At 47.5% G+C, this 14,803-nt stretch overlaps 2 protein-coding genes across 3 annotated transcripts; one reads left to right on the plus strand and one right to left on the minus strand.

Moving 5' to 3' along the window:
* Positions 1 to 7: 7 nt before the first annotated feature.
* LOC105928884 lies at positions 8 to 6,173 on the minus strand. Of its 2 annotated transcripts, none has more exons than XM_021318432.2 (8): positions 5,990 to 6,173; positions 5,831 to 5,894; positions 4,932 to 4,987; positions 4,815 to 4,848; positions 4,630 to 4,652; positions 4,485 to 4,551; positions 1,774 to 3,228; positions 8 to 289 (listed from the first exon to the last, which is right to left on the minus strand). In XM_021318432.2, the coding sequence occupies exons 1-8, from the start codon at positions 6,065 to 6,067 to the stop codon at positions 243 to 245; spliced, it is 1,824 nt and encodes a 607-aa protein (XP_021174107.2). In that variant the 5' UTR covers positions 6,068 to 6,173; the 3' UTR covers positions 8 to 242. The 2 variants fall into 2 exon arrangements, with proteins under 2 accessions (XP_021174107.2, XP_012721864.2); XM_012866410.3 differs by having other exon boundaries at positions 1,774 to 3,231.
* Positions 6,174 to 6,739: 566 nt separating this feature from the next.
* Positions 6,740 to 14,448, plus strand: aasdh (aminoadipate-semialdehyde dehydrogenase). Its single transcript, XM_012866409.3, has 14 exons — positions 6,740 to 7,105; positions 7,185 to 7,305; positions 8,218 to 8,501; positions 8,588 to 8,780; positions 8,880 to 9,103; positions 9,184 to 9,290; positions 9,386 to 9,558; positions 11,147 to 11,381; positions 11,458 to 11,570; positions 11,657 to 12,320; positions 12,398 to 12,561; positions 13,225 to 13,350; positions 13,548 to 13,679; positions 13,996 to 14,448. The coding sequence occupies exons 1-14, from the start codon at positions 6,801 to 6,803 to the stop codon at positions 14,383 to 14,385; spliced, it is 3,231 nt and encodes a 1,076-aa protein (XP_012721863.2). The 5' UTR covers positions 6,740 to 6,800; the 3' UTR covers positions 14,386 to 14,448.
* The last annotated feature ends 355 nt before the right edge of the window (positions 14,449 to 14,803 follow it).

A 14,803-nucleotide genomic window follows, 5' to 3' on the forward strand; every position in this document is an offset into this window, starting at 1 on the left:
CTAGAACAGGCCAGGAGAACAATCTGTTCAACAGAACATACAACTAGGCAACTTTTAGAGCTAGATTACACCGTTCAGATGTATTACAATTATTAAACGGATTAGGAACCAGAGCTGTGAACTGTCTTCTGCTCATGCACTTGAACTGTAGGCATGTTTTTGTTAAACCTGATTTAGCAACATGTTGAAGAACAAGCAACACAACGATGTCTGGGAGGGAACAAACTTCTCCACGAGACAAATCACCAGGGAGGGTAGACATAGACCGCTTCATTCTCCGGAGCACCTCCTGTTGGAAGAAGCAGAAAGAAAATTATGTCCACACAAAGGTGCATCTCAAGCTTAAAAGGTTTAGTTACTTCAGATCCATTAGTCAAGTGTTAATGAGGATTCCTGCTTACAGCGAATAAAAACCCAGCTTTCAGTTTCTCAACCTCAAATGAGCCTCATGGGCTTTTTACAGCTGGGATATAATTGGGTTGCTGTGATGTTGGGCCTCCTTTTGCATGAATTACTGCATCAATGTGGAGGAGGCATGGAGATCTGAGGATGCCCCGGTTGTCTTTAATAGTGGCCTTCAACTCTGTTGGGTTGGGCCAGCACCAATAATACCACATCCATTAAAGCAGGTGCCAAGTTCATCACTATCTCCATAAAGCTCGTCATTAGAAGGAAGCATCTCCAGGTAGATGGCTGCGCTGACTGGGGACCTCAGAAACCCGGTGGACCAACACCAGCAGATGACACGGTACCTCACAGCATCACCGGCAGTGGAGACATCACACTGAACTAAAAGCAAAGAGGATTCTGCACCTCTGGCACCTTGGATTCCCAAATGAAGACCACTGAGCAGATACCTCTGAGGTGGTGTTTGGTTCAGCAGTGGCCTAAAGGGACTCGTCATGCTTTTAAAATCCTTCACATAAATCATTCAAATGTGATCTACGTATAGTGGAATTGCTGCCTCACAGGCCCTTCTTTTCTGTCTGTTCTGAGAGCTCGTTCTGGTGCCGTCTCTTTAAATTGAAAGGAGGTATAGATACTGTGACGTAATTGTAAAAAAATAAAAACACAGAAAACTGAACGGCTTGAAAAATATGACCCAAATATGAATATAAATTAATCTAGGCAGCTCCCAGACAGACTACCTTCAAAATGTCTGCATTCCTAGAGACTCCAAGTACACAACAAAATGTATTTAGAGGCTAAAAAAAAAAGTTGATTTTACACAACATGTCCCCTTTACCACGAGGAATGCGATAGTTACAGCCCACATACTGTACAAATGTGTCGGTGGCTCTAAAAGCCCCGGCTGCAACTGGATTCCCCACCTTATGAGTCCTTCAAACACTCGACTGGGGCTTTGCTTCAATCTTCTCAAGACTCAGTCATCACTGTTGCCCATTCACCTTCGTCTGCCACACTTTTTCCTTCCACTCAACTTTCCTCATATGTGTGGAACCAGGTTCTTTAGCAACGACCTTTTATGGCTTACCCTCCAGACCACACACACACACACATATCTGCTGGACATCTGTGTGGTCTTCCCCATGACTGTGAAAGTCATAAAGTGACCGTAAAGTTTGTTAGAATTCCTCTTTATTAGTTTAATGTAATATCCTCATAAAAATTGGCATTGGCTGTAAGGTGGGATCATCAAAAAAACAGCAGAAACGTCTTAAATTAAATTCCCCTACAAGTTGCACTCACTGAATGAACTGTTCGATGCATGTGTATAACGCTTTGATCAGCTGCAGTCGAGCTGGGACTCACCAGAAGAAGAGAACTGAAGCCGGTGCCGGCTCAACAAGGCCCCCATGGTTCTGAGTCTCCTGGGGCTGCAGGGCCCAACGCCGTGGGACGGCTCCAGCTCAGACTGAGAGTGGGAGCGTTTCAGCATCTCCCTCATGTGGCGTGCGGACCCCGGCGAGTAGGGATAGTTTTCCTTCCTGAACAGCTTGGGCTGTGGGCAGCCGTCGCACCTGTCCTCGCAGTGGCGCTTCCTCAGGATGGAGCGGTGGGGCGACAAGGCGAGCGCCGACAAGGACGTGGAGAGGAGGACCCGTCTGGCCTCAGAGCTTCTTCCGCGCGGCGAAGGAAGGCCGCTGAAGTCGACGGGTTTACTCTGGCACACGAACTTGTGGTAAAGCTTTTCGAAATCCTCGTCGACCTTGTTGGGGGAGAGGGAGACGGGGCGTGACGAAGAGGAGTCGAAGGAGAGGTTCCGCCTTGGCCTGCGATGGTTATCTGCAGCGCGGGTCTGCAGAGGCGACAGGGGCAGTGGCCGGGGGGGCTGGCTGGAGTCCTGGGGGTGAAGCATCATCTTCAGCAGACCGACGGGCCTCTTCGGAGGAGAGGACACGACGACGGGTAGAGATCTCGGGTACGTCGGCTCTCTTGAACTCTCCCAATCAGGTTCTCTTGGGCTTACGGTAAACGCAAGAGGAGACCTGCAGAGGGCGCTCACCTTCCTAGCCTTGAGAGGACTCTGCCTGACCGGGGAGCTGTAGATACGGGAGCTCTGGGGCCCAGAGGCAGTCTCTGCTGTGCAGGATGAGGCCTCTGCTGAGTGAGAGGAGACAGAATGCCTCTTAAACCTGAGGGGCGGATCCACGCACCATTTAGCAGCGGCGTAGGGACGCCGTGAAGGACTGGCGGCGCCCTGCTCTCCAATCTGGGTTTGTTTACGGGGGGACAGCTCGCACCCAAAGAAGGTCTCCATAAACGATCTCTCTTTGGGTTTGGCGGCGCCGGAGAGGTCCGGTGCGCTGATGAGACGCGGGGTCTGTCCGCTCAGCAATCCCCTCTCTCTGCCAGGAGACTGATGCTCTCCGTCATGCAGAACGGCCACTGTGGACGGGGCGGGATGAGCCGTCATCTGGGGCCACATCCTCCTCCCAGGACTGCCGGAGCCCTCCTGGAGAGGCCTCTTACCGGTCAGCGGTTCTGGGCGCTCGGCAGACGCCGTGATGTTAAACGTCTTGTTGAGGTTCCCCTTAGGCTGCTGCCTCCATCTGCGGTACCTCCGCAGCACAGAGCTGGCGCCCACAGAGACGGTCTGCCGGTTCCAGGCTCTCTGTATCCGACTAACCATCATGGGGTAGAGCTCCGCCAGGGAGCCGCTCTGGCTGCTCAGAGACATCTGCAGAGCTTCGTCCTGGTCCTCTGGAAGGAGCTCGCTCTCCGACAGCTCCCTCCCGCTTTCATCCAGTGACTCCTGCGTCTTCTCTGCTGGATGTTAACACAAAACAAACAGGACCTACGTTAGAACAGCAGAGCTTCTGCCAGTGTTGTCAGACTACAGCCACCAACTGCGATTTATTTTATTGGGACGTTATCCCATAGAAAGCTGCACATAATCGTGAAGTGGAAAAAAAATTAAATATAGCCTTCAACGTTTGTACTCGGCTGACAAGAGTGAATAGTTCATAGAAAGCGCTGCGTGCTGCCATTAGTCTTGCAAGTCTTCTGGACTCTCTACCATTTTTTTGTGGTGCTTATTGCAATAATAAGTTATGATAATAAGAGTTATGAAAAAAATTATTAAGCGCAGTGTTTTCTTGGATATAGATGTGACCGCACATCACTCCTCGTGGTTGCTCAGTGTGCTTCATGACTAATGGAGATCAGGGCATCTCTTGGATAAAAAAAATAAACCAGTCAGGGAGAATTTTATAATCAAACAAAAGGGTAAAAAAAAAAAAAAGAAGTATCGATACGGTACCGATAAAACACCGGATCGATAAGGAGTATCGTTAAGAGTAGCAGGATTCTCACCAACGCATTTCAGCATAATGAACTGTTACGGTGAAAGTTACACGTAAATTAGACCGTCACGCAAGGTTTTTCTTATTAGCATGGCGGTCAGTACGACACAGATGTTTGAGCGCAACAGAAAAGTCTGTAAAGCTCTTGAACGCACATCAGCGCAGCTAAAAAACACATTAGCTGGCGCTAGCTTTTATTAGCTTCACGAACAGCCCCTTTGGAGTTACACCACGCTCCACTTTGGCAATGCATCTAGAAAAGTAGCTGACTGACACACCAGCGCGAGCACTAGCCTCCTGACAAACACATGCTCGCACGCACACCCGCGCTGCCAACCGTTCACCATTTGGCTGAAAAAAAAAAAAAAAAACCTGGGGAGGACCCTGAGTAGTATCGATAAATCCTTAATGATACCCAGCCCTAATTATGTGTTCCAGTAGGTTATATTTCAGCTGTTTCTTATTTTCATCTACAGCTATTTATTAAAAATGTGCCAGTGAAACATTTGGGATAAAGGTTTGATTCAGAGATGCCTTTTTCTAATATCGAGATATTATTTTTAGCCCATATCCAGCTCTGCCTTCAGCGTTAAGTGCTACTTTGTTTTGGACTAACTAATAAAATTCCATCACAAAACGTTGAAACTTGAGGTGACAAACTATGAAAAAGTGCAAGGGATATGAATACATTAACAGGGCAACTGTTTGAGGACTTACCGCTATAGTCCTTAGAACATTCACCGCTGGAGGCACTGCTGTCATCATCTTTACTCTGCCAAGTTAACTATTAGGGAAAAACATACACTTTAAATCAAACTAAAACAGATATTTTGTGCAAAAATGTCAACACAACTATATTTACCTGGGAGTGGTCTGAAACGTGTGCTGCAGAGAAAAAAAATTGTTAAAACAAACCAATGCAAAAAATAAAAGTATATATATATATATATATATATATATATATATATATATATATATATATATATATATATATATATATATATATATATATATTCTCAGTTGTTCTTATGGGATATCTAGACTTACAGCTTAGGGTTTGATCTTCTATATCTGACTGGCTCTAAGGAGAGAAGGCATATAGAGGTCAGATTTAATTTTTATAGATATACCCAATGCGTTTTATAAAATTAATACATCACAAACCATTAACCCCAACTTCATGATTCTGCGTCTGGACTTTGTTAATTGGCTGGAAAGAGCTGTGCAATGGAAGCAAAAGAAAAACAACTGAATTAATAAAACCGTGTCAGTAATAAGGTAATTACTGTGAATTGTCAAATGGCATAATTTTTTCTTTGCACAATGCTAAAAGGTTAGTAATGGATATAAAGAACAAGGATATTAAACCACAGCGGGTTTTAGCTGGAGGGTACGGAGCCCCCTAAGGGACACGGGGATTTTTATTTTATTTTGCCTCCCAGTAGACAGTTCACGCAGCATATTGAATACTGAACGTCTTTCTGCTACAATATATGGTTTTATAAAATTTGTCCATGCGTGTTAATATCTAGTTTGGGAAATATCAGAAGTTTTATATCTTTAGGATACAAATGCACTACAACCTTATGTGCAAAATGCAAACGCAAAACGCGGGCTTTCCATCCCTTCTAAGAAACAAACTTTCAGTAATTAGTAAAGAAAGAGAAAAATACATTCAAGCTTTTTGGACTAGTTTTGAGTTATTTTTATTGACTACTAAAGTCATCTGACAGTCTTTTTTGTGTTGGTAGTCTGGCTAATAATGGGTCATAATGGATCGATTTTCAATCAGTGTCCTGCAGCAAAGAGTTAAAAATGCATAAGCACGTTTTCAGCGAGGCTCTTTAAATGTACTTTATTTTAAACTGAATTTTGTATTGTAGCAGAAAGACTTTAGTATTCAATATATGAACCGTCTACTATGTTACTGCGAGAACGTAAAATAAAAAAATTGTCCCATGTCTCCCTGGAGGCTCCGTAGTACAACAGCAGTACGTCGCCGACGGGCGGCAACAAAACTAACATTCACACATAAAAACGAATATAAATACTTTACAAATTACATTTCGTCGATATTATGGAGATGTCCACGTCTGGCACGTCATCGTCATCCTTCAATTTTGAATACTGTTTTTTTTTTTTCCAAGAAAGAAAAAAGCAAATATTAGCAAACATGCCGTCTGTATAGTTTTGCAGTTGACTTGCTAATTCGGCTAACGCACCTTTTCGGCGATTCTATCCAGAGACCTCTTAAAGTTCAGCGTGTTCACTTCGAAATGTTGGTGTAAATTCGGATCCATAGTGCGCGTTTAAAGCACTTGTGTCTGACTGGGAGCCAAAAAAAGGAGCGAGCGGCCGCAGTCGAAGGAGCTCGAAGTTTGAATTTCTTCTTTCTCCTTCTGGGTGTTAGAGAGGGGGGTTGGCCAACAGCGGTGATGTAGCATACCGCCATCTAGTGGTATGGAGTGAGGACAGGAAACAGAAACACACAAAACCACAACAGAAAATCCTTTCTAATAGATTTGTGCTCCTCAAAAATGAAATGATTTGAGATTTGATGTTAATTATATTAGCTTCCAAAATACTTCCAATTGTGTTGTTAGCTTTTAAGATTATTTTTGCAACCATGAAGTGACGTCAGTTACAATAAATAAAAAATGATACAGGAGGATATGAACATTGTGGATATAAGAAAACAATAAAACATGTTATATTTATTATGTGGGAAATGTGAAAAAGAAAGAAGATAGAAGATTTAGAAAAGATTCAAGAACAAAACGAATGTAATAAACATATTACAAAAAGATCCAGAAAGTAAAATTCTTATAAGTTTGATTAAGTTTTTTAATATAAAAATGTTGACTAGTAGAATTTAAGGATAGCAAAAAATTAAATAGGATTACATGTCACCCCTATATCAAACTCTATACCGGTAGGTGGCGGTAATGCACGCCACCTACCGGTGAACTGCACGAAGAAGAGGTGACAGCCAGAGAGACTCGTATCATAACACATCTGCATGGTAACGTGTTGATGTTGTCGGTCTCCGTACACACGGCAGCATGTGCAGAGGAAGAGAAGGGACGGGCGGTCAGTGAACGCCTCACCAGAATGCCTGCTCGGACCCTGCAGGAGCTGGTGTCCACCGCAGCGTCCCTGCACGCTGGCCGGGTGGCTGTCCTGTATGACAGCGGCTCAGGCTCCGGGTCTCTGCTCTACAGAGAAGTGGCCCAGCTGTCCCAGGAGCTCTCCGCTGTGTTACGGAGGAGCTGCCCTAGCAGCGGTGTCATCGGTCTGTACTGCCGCGACGATCTGCTGCTCCCTGTCTGGATTCTGGGGTACGTTTGGACCATTTTATATCCCGTGGTATGTCGGTGCTGCAGACTTTTTACTCTCACTGCGCTGCTCACCCTTCAGGATCCTGCAGAGCTCCGCTGCTTATGTCCCTCTGGACCCAGAGGCTCCGGGACTTGTCTCCTCCAGAGTGATGAGTCGATGCGGCCTCCAGCACTGCGCTGTAAAGGAGGACCTTGTGCAGGTTAGAGTAGTTTTATTTCAGTTGTGCATATGCCTTCATACTGCGCCTTTCAGAGATATTCACACCCCTTGATTTCTACTCATGTTGTCACCTTTCAACCACAAACGTCTATGGATGTTTAGTGACAGCCCTGCTCATAATCGGTGAAGATACTGGCCATCTGGCAGCTGCCCAGGGCGACATTAGAAAAGGGAGGTCACAAACGCTAGATGATAAAATATAACTCATTCGCCTGTTGTGCCTCGAACAACAGAATAGATATGATGTATTTATCCCTACCCAGAATCTAATGTGATTTTCTGCATTATAAACGGGTTATGGGGCGCACTGACTGGGCCATTCAGAGACCTGACCATGCTCTGAGCCGTACCACTCCATCGTCGCTCTGGATGTACCTTTTTACGGCCCTCGTTCTGCTGGAAGAACGTCCGTTCCTGTTTCAAGTCTTTTGCAGCATCTGCTAGGTTTTGTTTTTCTATGGGATTGCCCTCGATCCATTTTACCATTAATTCTGACCAGATTCCTTGTCGCTTCTAAAGAAACGGATCCCCACACCATGATGCCGCCCCCGCCTTGCCTCTCTGTGATGAACCTGTCGGCCTTTCTGGGCTCTCTCCATGGCTTGCGTTAAAGTGCACATAGGACGTCTTTATCTCACTCTTTCATAAAGACCAGATTTGTGAAATGCAAAACTAGCCCTCTTTTATCACTTTCCAGTTAAACTATGCACCATTTTGCAACGGTCTATGACATAAAAGCCATGCCAAATGCAACAAAATTGAAATGTCAAGATAAGTTGTGTTATATGTAAGGTGTTTTGTAAATGTATTTTTGTAAAAAAATAAATAAAAAAATAGTTCATGTTTTTCTCTATTGGAATATAAGCTCTGGTACCTTTACTCTCTTGTGAAGCGATTCCAAGAAACTCTTGACGATCACGTCGCTGTGGAGGTTTGTATGGAGCTGCCTCAGTTCAGGCTAACCTTGGTGCGCGTGGCGCCCCGTCCCGTCGCTAAGGACGGCCCTCAGGGACCTCAGGGAGCGGGCGGCTGTGATCCCTGGGCTACAGCTGTTCCCCTAAAGGACGCAGGGCGCCCGGACCTGGCGTATGTGCTGCACACATCTGGAACGACTGGTCCTCCCAAGACCGTGAGGGTACCACACAGGTGTATTGTCCCCAATATACTTCACCTGAGGTCAGTCGGGCTGGTTTTCTTTCCATTTCAGAGGAACAGCTTCGCTCCGCATGTGTTGTGAAGAAGCCGCTTGTTTGTCTGCTCAGATCTCTGTTCCAGATGAGCCCAGATGATGTGGTTTTCCTCGCCTCCCCCTTGACGTTCGATCCCTCCGTGGTGGAGCTATTTCTGGCCTTGTCCTCGGGGGCTCAGCTCCTCATGGTCCCTGCAGTCATCAAGAAGATGCCCAGTCGACTCGCCCAGCTGTTGTTCAAAGATCACAGAACTACAGTTCTTCAGGCAAGCAGCCGAGGGCCACGCACACACACAGAGTTAAGCTGATACACTCTGAGTTGATGATGGGTTGTTGTTTTTTTATTTGGTCTCCTGTCTCTTCAGGTCACGCCCACTCTGCTGATGCGTTTCGGTCGTCGTATCCTGAAACAGGACGTGCTGTCGTCTACATCCTCGCTGCGGGTGTTGGCTCTGGGCGGAGAGGCCTGTCCGTCTCCGGCTCAGCTGAGGAGCTGGAGACACGAGGACAACAAAACCTGCCTCTACAACATCTACGGCATCACAGAGGTGTCCTGCTGGGCCTCCTGCTGCAGGATACCAGAACCTCTGTGGGTGTATGGAAGTGTTCACTGTACCTTCCCATTGGTTTTTTTTTTCTCCCCTCGTTAAACGTTGTGGGGTTTTGCAGGACGGCGTCCTCTGTGGCCCTCGGGACTCCCCTGATGGACACAGTGGTGGAAGTGAGGGATGAAGACGGCTGCGTGGTCACACAGGGTGAAGGACAGGTGTTCATAGGTGGGACAGATTGTTTGTGTCACGTCCTCAAATAGATTTTACTGTAAAAGAGGCGTTCTCTTTTCTTAATCTTTTTTTTTTTTTTTTTTACACAGGTGGAGAGGACAGGGTGTGTCTCCTGGATGGTGAGGACACCGTTGTCCCCGGGACAATGAGAGCAACAGGAGACTGGGTGAACGTCAAAGACGCTGAGCTGCACTATCTGGGACGGAAAGACCGAATGGTTAAACGCAACGGGAAGCGGCTGAACTTGGACAGCGTGCAGCAAGTAAGTTGCTTCACATTGCTAGAGAAGATCGGAGAACAAACGGCACCGTGAAGACAAAAGAACAGAGCAGACAGGCAGATCATCTCACACGGGACTGTTCATCATCTGAATCGTCATGGGAAGGGCAAGGAGCAGCTAAGAGGGCCATGGTAGTTTGGAGGAGCTGATGTGCACTGGAGCACAGAGAATCTGTTTTTAGAGAGTGGAAAGAAGCTAGCCCAAACAGTCACTGTGCGGCACCTGGGGAGCAATCTGGGGTTAAGGGTCTTGCTCAGGGACCCAGAATGGCAATTTGTGGCAGTGAACCCGGAACCTCCAGGACGCAAACGCAACTGTAACATCATCCACTCCCCCTGGATGATGTTACGACTTATAGAATGCCAGACCAGATGTACCTACTATGAAGAAAAATATGGCAGAGACAACATGAAAGTGCAATTTGCGATGCAAATTGGAGAACAGTAGGAGAACTCAGTAGAGTGAGAAATATAGACCTTGATGTCCTCTAGTAGCCTAAGCCTATAGCAGCATAACTATAGAGGTAGCTCAGGGTAACATGAGCCACTCTAACTATAAGCTTTGTCAAAAAGGAAAGTTTTAAGCCTAGTCTTAAAAGTAGACGGGGTGTCTGCCTCACGGACCAAAACTGGGAGTTGGTTCCACAGGAGAGGAGCCTGATAGCTAAATGATCTGCCTCCCATTCTACTTTTAGAGACTCTAGGAACCACCAGCAGACCTGCAGTCTGAGAGTGAAGTGCTCTGTTAGGAACATACGGGGTAATCAGAGCTCTGATATATGATGGAGCTTGATTATTAAGGGCTTTATACGTTAGAAGGAGAATTTTAAATTCTATTCTTGATTTAACAGGAAGCCAATGAATGGGAAGCTAAAATTGGAGAAATATGATCCCTCTTGTTGATTTTCATCAGAACTCTTGCTGCAGCATTTTGGATCAGCTGAAGACTTTGAACTGAATTTTGTGGACTTCCTGATTGTAAAGAATTACAATAGTCCAGCCTTGAAGTAACAAATGCATGGACTAGTTTTTCAGCATCACTCCTGGACAGAATGTTTCTAATTCTGGCGATATTCCAGAGGTGAAAAAAGGGAAACCCTGGAAACCTGTTTAATATGGGATTTAAATGACATGTCTTAGTCAAAAATAACACCAAGATTTTTAACTTTATTACCAGAGGCCAAGTTAATGCCACCCAGATTAAGAAGTTTATTTTTTAAGGACTCTGGTCCAAAGGTTTATGTGCCAGAAAGGGCTTGGGTCAAGGTTTAGACGTGGAACCAAATTACAATCTGTAGCCAAACTTAAACATTTATTTACCTGACTGGGTTTGAGCTACTTCTCAAAGAAGAATGGACTAAAACCTTGTCTTTGTAAATAGTCAAAGCCTGCAGAGACATAAAGATCCACAGCTGAATATCCAGCGAGGAGGCGTTCTATGAAGTTTGATGCTGAGCGTTTAGAGTCCTTTTAGAGCGTTTAAAGTTTTAATGCAAGCAGGAAGGCACAGCAGTGACAGGAGATGAGGCGGCCCAGAGTATTGTCGTTGTTCTTTGTCCCACCTCTTCCAGCTGATCCTGAGTCTGCCTCGGGTGGAAGCCTGCGCTGTGGGTCTCCACGAAGGCGTCCGACTCCTTGCCTTTGTGGTGGCCTCCACCAGTGAAGCTCGTGACCACCAGGGTGAGGCGGACGGTGCAGACGGCGATCTGCAGAGGTCCGTCCTGAAGCAGCTGTCCCCGCTGGTGCCCTCTCACTGCATCCCCGACACGGTGGTGCTCGTCCCGGCTTTATCCCTGACTCCTCACGGTGAGCGTTGGGTCTGCGGTCACTCCTCGAGACCCAGGACATTCATTAAAGGCTCTGATGTCTGTGTTTTGAACAGGCAAAGCAGACATGAAGGCTCTGATGAGGATCTATGAAAAACAGAGAGAGTGGTTAAGGCCTTCACGGCTTGAGGTCGGAGGAATAAAGCAAACTCTACGGACTCTCTGGCAGGTATTACCTCGTTTAAAACCACAGATTAAATACTCGGGTCGCCCAGATTTTGACTCCACTTGCCGTTCCGCACCTTCCATCACCAGGACGCGTTAGGCCTCCCTGCGGACGCGTCCGTTGATGAGCAGTCCAACTTCCTGTACAGTGGGGGGGACTCTCTGAAGGCCCTGCGTCTCTGTGAGGACATCCTCGCTGCCGTGGGAGTGTCGTCTCCGCAACTCCTGGAGGTCATACTGGACGGGTCCTTCTCGGATGTCCTGCACCTTGCAACGCAGATGCTGCCGGAGCGGCACGGCTCCTCGCCGTCGTCCAGGAAGCGGGCCGCCGATCTACCGGCCGCCGTTCCAGCGAAGAGAGGACGTCAAGCGGAGAGGACGGAGCGGCAGAGTCTCAGATGTACAGTTGTGAGACGGGGAGGCGAGGTGCAGGCGATGGACCGGGGGGACGTCGACGCTGGTGAAGAACCGTGGGACGGGAAGGACGCTGGAGACGACTCTCACAAACGTGGCGGCGTTTGCCTCGGTCTGAGCTGGTCCTCGGACACCGGCAGGTGCGTGGACGCCTCCCCGGTGATTCTGGTCCGGGGCGTCTCCGGCCAGCGAGCCAGAGCCACGGTGTTCGTCGGCTCCCACTCCCACCGGATCCAGGCGTTGGACCTGCTCAGCGGGAGCCTTCTGTGGGAGCGGGTCCTCGGGGACAGGATGGAGGCGTCGGCCGCCGTGTCTCGCTGCGGTGCCCTCGTTGTTGTCGGTCGGTGCCGCGTCTCTGAGCGTACGTCTCGCTGATGCGCTGTGCGTTTTGGATCACTCTAGCTGGTCGTTTCGCAGGTTCCTACGACGGCGGGGTCTACTTCTTGTGCACTGAGTCCGGAGAGACGAAGTGGGTGTTTAAGACGGAGGACGCAGTAAAGAGCTCTCCTGGTGTGGATCCCCTCACTGGCCTGGTGGTGGTGGGCTCACATGATGGACACGTTTACGCCCTGGACCCACAGGTTAGTGTGTCCGCCACGCCGGCAGCTTGACTTTGAACTAATCAGTGAAACATCTGTTTCTTCCATGACAGGCAGCTCAGGCTCCAGGTTTAAGCCCGAGCTGACTGTGATGCTGCCCGGGGGCCTCCATACCAGCCGTAGGGGCCCCACCAGCACTAGTAAAAAAAAAATGTACTTTTTAGTATCAGAAGCACTTTTACAAATAGAGCGTTAGGATTAGAGATGCACAGAGAATCGACCAACTTTTGGCTGGATCAGCCGTGGCTGGTTGGGAGCTGAAAATAATCCCATTTTCTTCTGATCAGTGAACGCACCGTGCTTAAGCGCTACCAGGTTGCGCTGGCGAAAAACCCTCTCCGATGTGGCAGTTGCTACTGTGGGGGGAAAGACACACATTTCAGCACCAGGGAGGTGTTTGAAAATTAAGCCAGAAGGAGAACAAAATGTTTAAGAAGCTTTATGAAGATGGGATGTATTTGTAAGACTCTGGTGTTTGAGCCCCAGACCTCTGATCAGCATCATTATACACTGTAAATCACATGAACACGCAAGAAACCCACACGTCATGTACAGTGTGCTGGTTTCCAGTAATAATATTCATCACAATTAAAGGTATAAACATGGAGGATGTGAAGGATGAATGCAGTGGTCTGTGCCCTCTAGGTTCGGCGGTGTGTCTGGAAGCGGCACTGCGGCGGCGGCGCTGTGTTTTCTTCTCCGCACCTTCAGCCGTCTCATCGGCGGCTGTATGTGGCGTCGCTGGGGGGACGCCTGCTGTGTCTCAGCCTGGTGAGACTCACAGTCAATATGATTCCTCCTCTGATGAGAGAGAAAACCTCTACAAGCAGGAATAAGAACCTGATATGAACTCTGTCCAGTTTCAACACTGAGATGAAGGCTTTCTGGATGATGGTTCATTATATGTTCTGAGCTCCGTCCCTGAGAGGTGAAAGAGCACCAGCTGAGTACGTTTGTTTCTCCTCCAGGACGGCGGGGACGTCCTGTGGTCCTACTGCAGAGACAAACCTTTCTTCTCCTCACCAAACTGCTTCTCTGGTCGCATTGTGATCGGCTCAGTGGACGGCAGCGTCTGCTGCCTCAGCGACGCCGGGGAACTGGTGAGAGAGCGCAGCTCTGACCACCTTTGTTCTATGCTTTTAGTCGGACCTTTTATGTGTTGCAGATCTTTCAAGGAGTGACTTAAGACCTTTTGTGGCTTTTGAGCTTTGCTTTTGAGAAAACTGCAGATCAGAATGAAACATTTTTAGTGAGCTTTATTTATTAGATCCTCGTTTATTATATCCTCCTTAAAGGTTGACATTTAGTATGTGATGTAGAAGTAAGACGGGCACATCTGTTTATTTTTTATTTTTAAAAGCCATATAAAACTGTGCTCGACACTATACAACTTGAGTGACTCTTGTTTTTCTGCAGCTGTGGCAGTTCCTGACAGAGGCGCCGGTTTTCTGCTCCCCGAGCTTCATACCAGGACAGCAGAGGCTTCTGTGCGGCTCACATGACGGCCGGCTCTACTGTCTGAACTGCGGCGACGGCTCTTTAGTTTGGTCTTTTCAGACATCGGGCAAGGTGTACTCCACTCCCTGTGTGTTTGAGGGCTCTGCCGTTGGCAGCAGGGGGGCTCTGGTGGGCCTGGCCTCCACAGACGGCACCGTCTGGATCCTGGACGCACGAGACGGACGTGTTGTGGCGTCGCACGCGCTGCCCGGGGAGCTGTTTTCGTCGCCGGTCGTGTGGGAACAGTCTCTTGTGATCGGGTGCCGTAATGACTTTGTGTACTGTCTGAACCTGACTGCTGATGCGTAGAGGTCAGGATGTATGTCTGCACTGATTATGGCAACTTTATTTATAAAGCTCTTCGCTTCAGCTGTGGTTGTGTTAAAGTGCTGCAAAGAACTGCAAACTATAAAGATACATGAAAAGAAAAAATATATAAATATAATATCAAAACAATACAAGATTAAACACAATAAACCCAGTTTAAAACAAATAAGTCTGGCTGATGTTAAAAGCCAGAGAATAAAAAATGGGTTTTAAGTCTAGCAGGTAGTGGAGGAGTATGCTTAATGTGCAGAGCTAGGTTATTCCACAGCAATAGGTAGATAGGCAATAGGCTCCGCCCTCTTCTAAGATAAGGACCTAAGGACCTCGGTACCAGCAGGAGTTGCTGTTGAGCCGACCTGAGAAGCCGAGAAGGTAAGTAGGGATGAAGAGACTCAGAGAG

Source organism: Fundulus heteroclitus, chromosome 9 (assembly GCF_011125445.2).
Source record: "Fundulus heteroclitus isolate FHET01 chromosome 9, MU-UCD_Fhet_4.1, whole genome shotgun sequence".
NCBI lineage: Eukaryota > Metazoa > Chordata > Actinopteri > Cyprinodontiformes > Fundulidae > Fundulus > Fundulus heteroclitus.

Excerpts from the sequence above, each read along its gene's own strand:
- aasdh (XM_012866409.3), top strand. The coding sequence starts at position 6,801 with ATGTTGTCGGTCTCCGTACACACGGCAGCATGTGCAGAGGAAGAGAAG. Across the intron at positions 8,781-8,879 it reads ACAGAACTACAGTTCTTCAG|GTCACGCCCACTCTGCTGAT; the intron begins GCAAGCAGCCGA and ends CTGTCTCTTCAG. Across the intron at positions 13,351-13,547 it reads GCCTGCTGTGTCTCAGCCTG|GACGGCGGGGACGTCCTGTG; the intron begins GTGAGACTCACA and ends TTTCTCCTCCAG.
- LOC105928884 (XM_012866410.3), bottom strand. The coding sequence starts at position 6,067 with ATGGATCCGAATTTACACCAACATTTCGAAGTGAACACGCTGAACTTT. Across the intron at positions 3,232-4,484 it reads ATGTTCTAAGGACTATAGCG|CAGAGAAGACGCAGGAGTCA; the intron begins GTAAGTCCTCAA and ends GTTAACATCCAG. Across the intron at positions 290-1,773 it reads GCTTCAGTTCTCTTCTTCTG|GAGGTGCTCCGGAGAATGAA; the intron begins GTGAGTCCCAGC and ends TTCTTCCAACAG.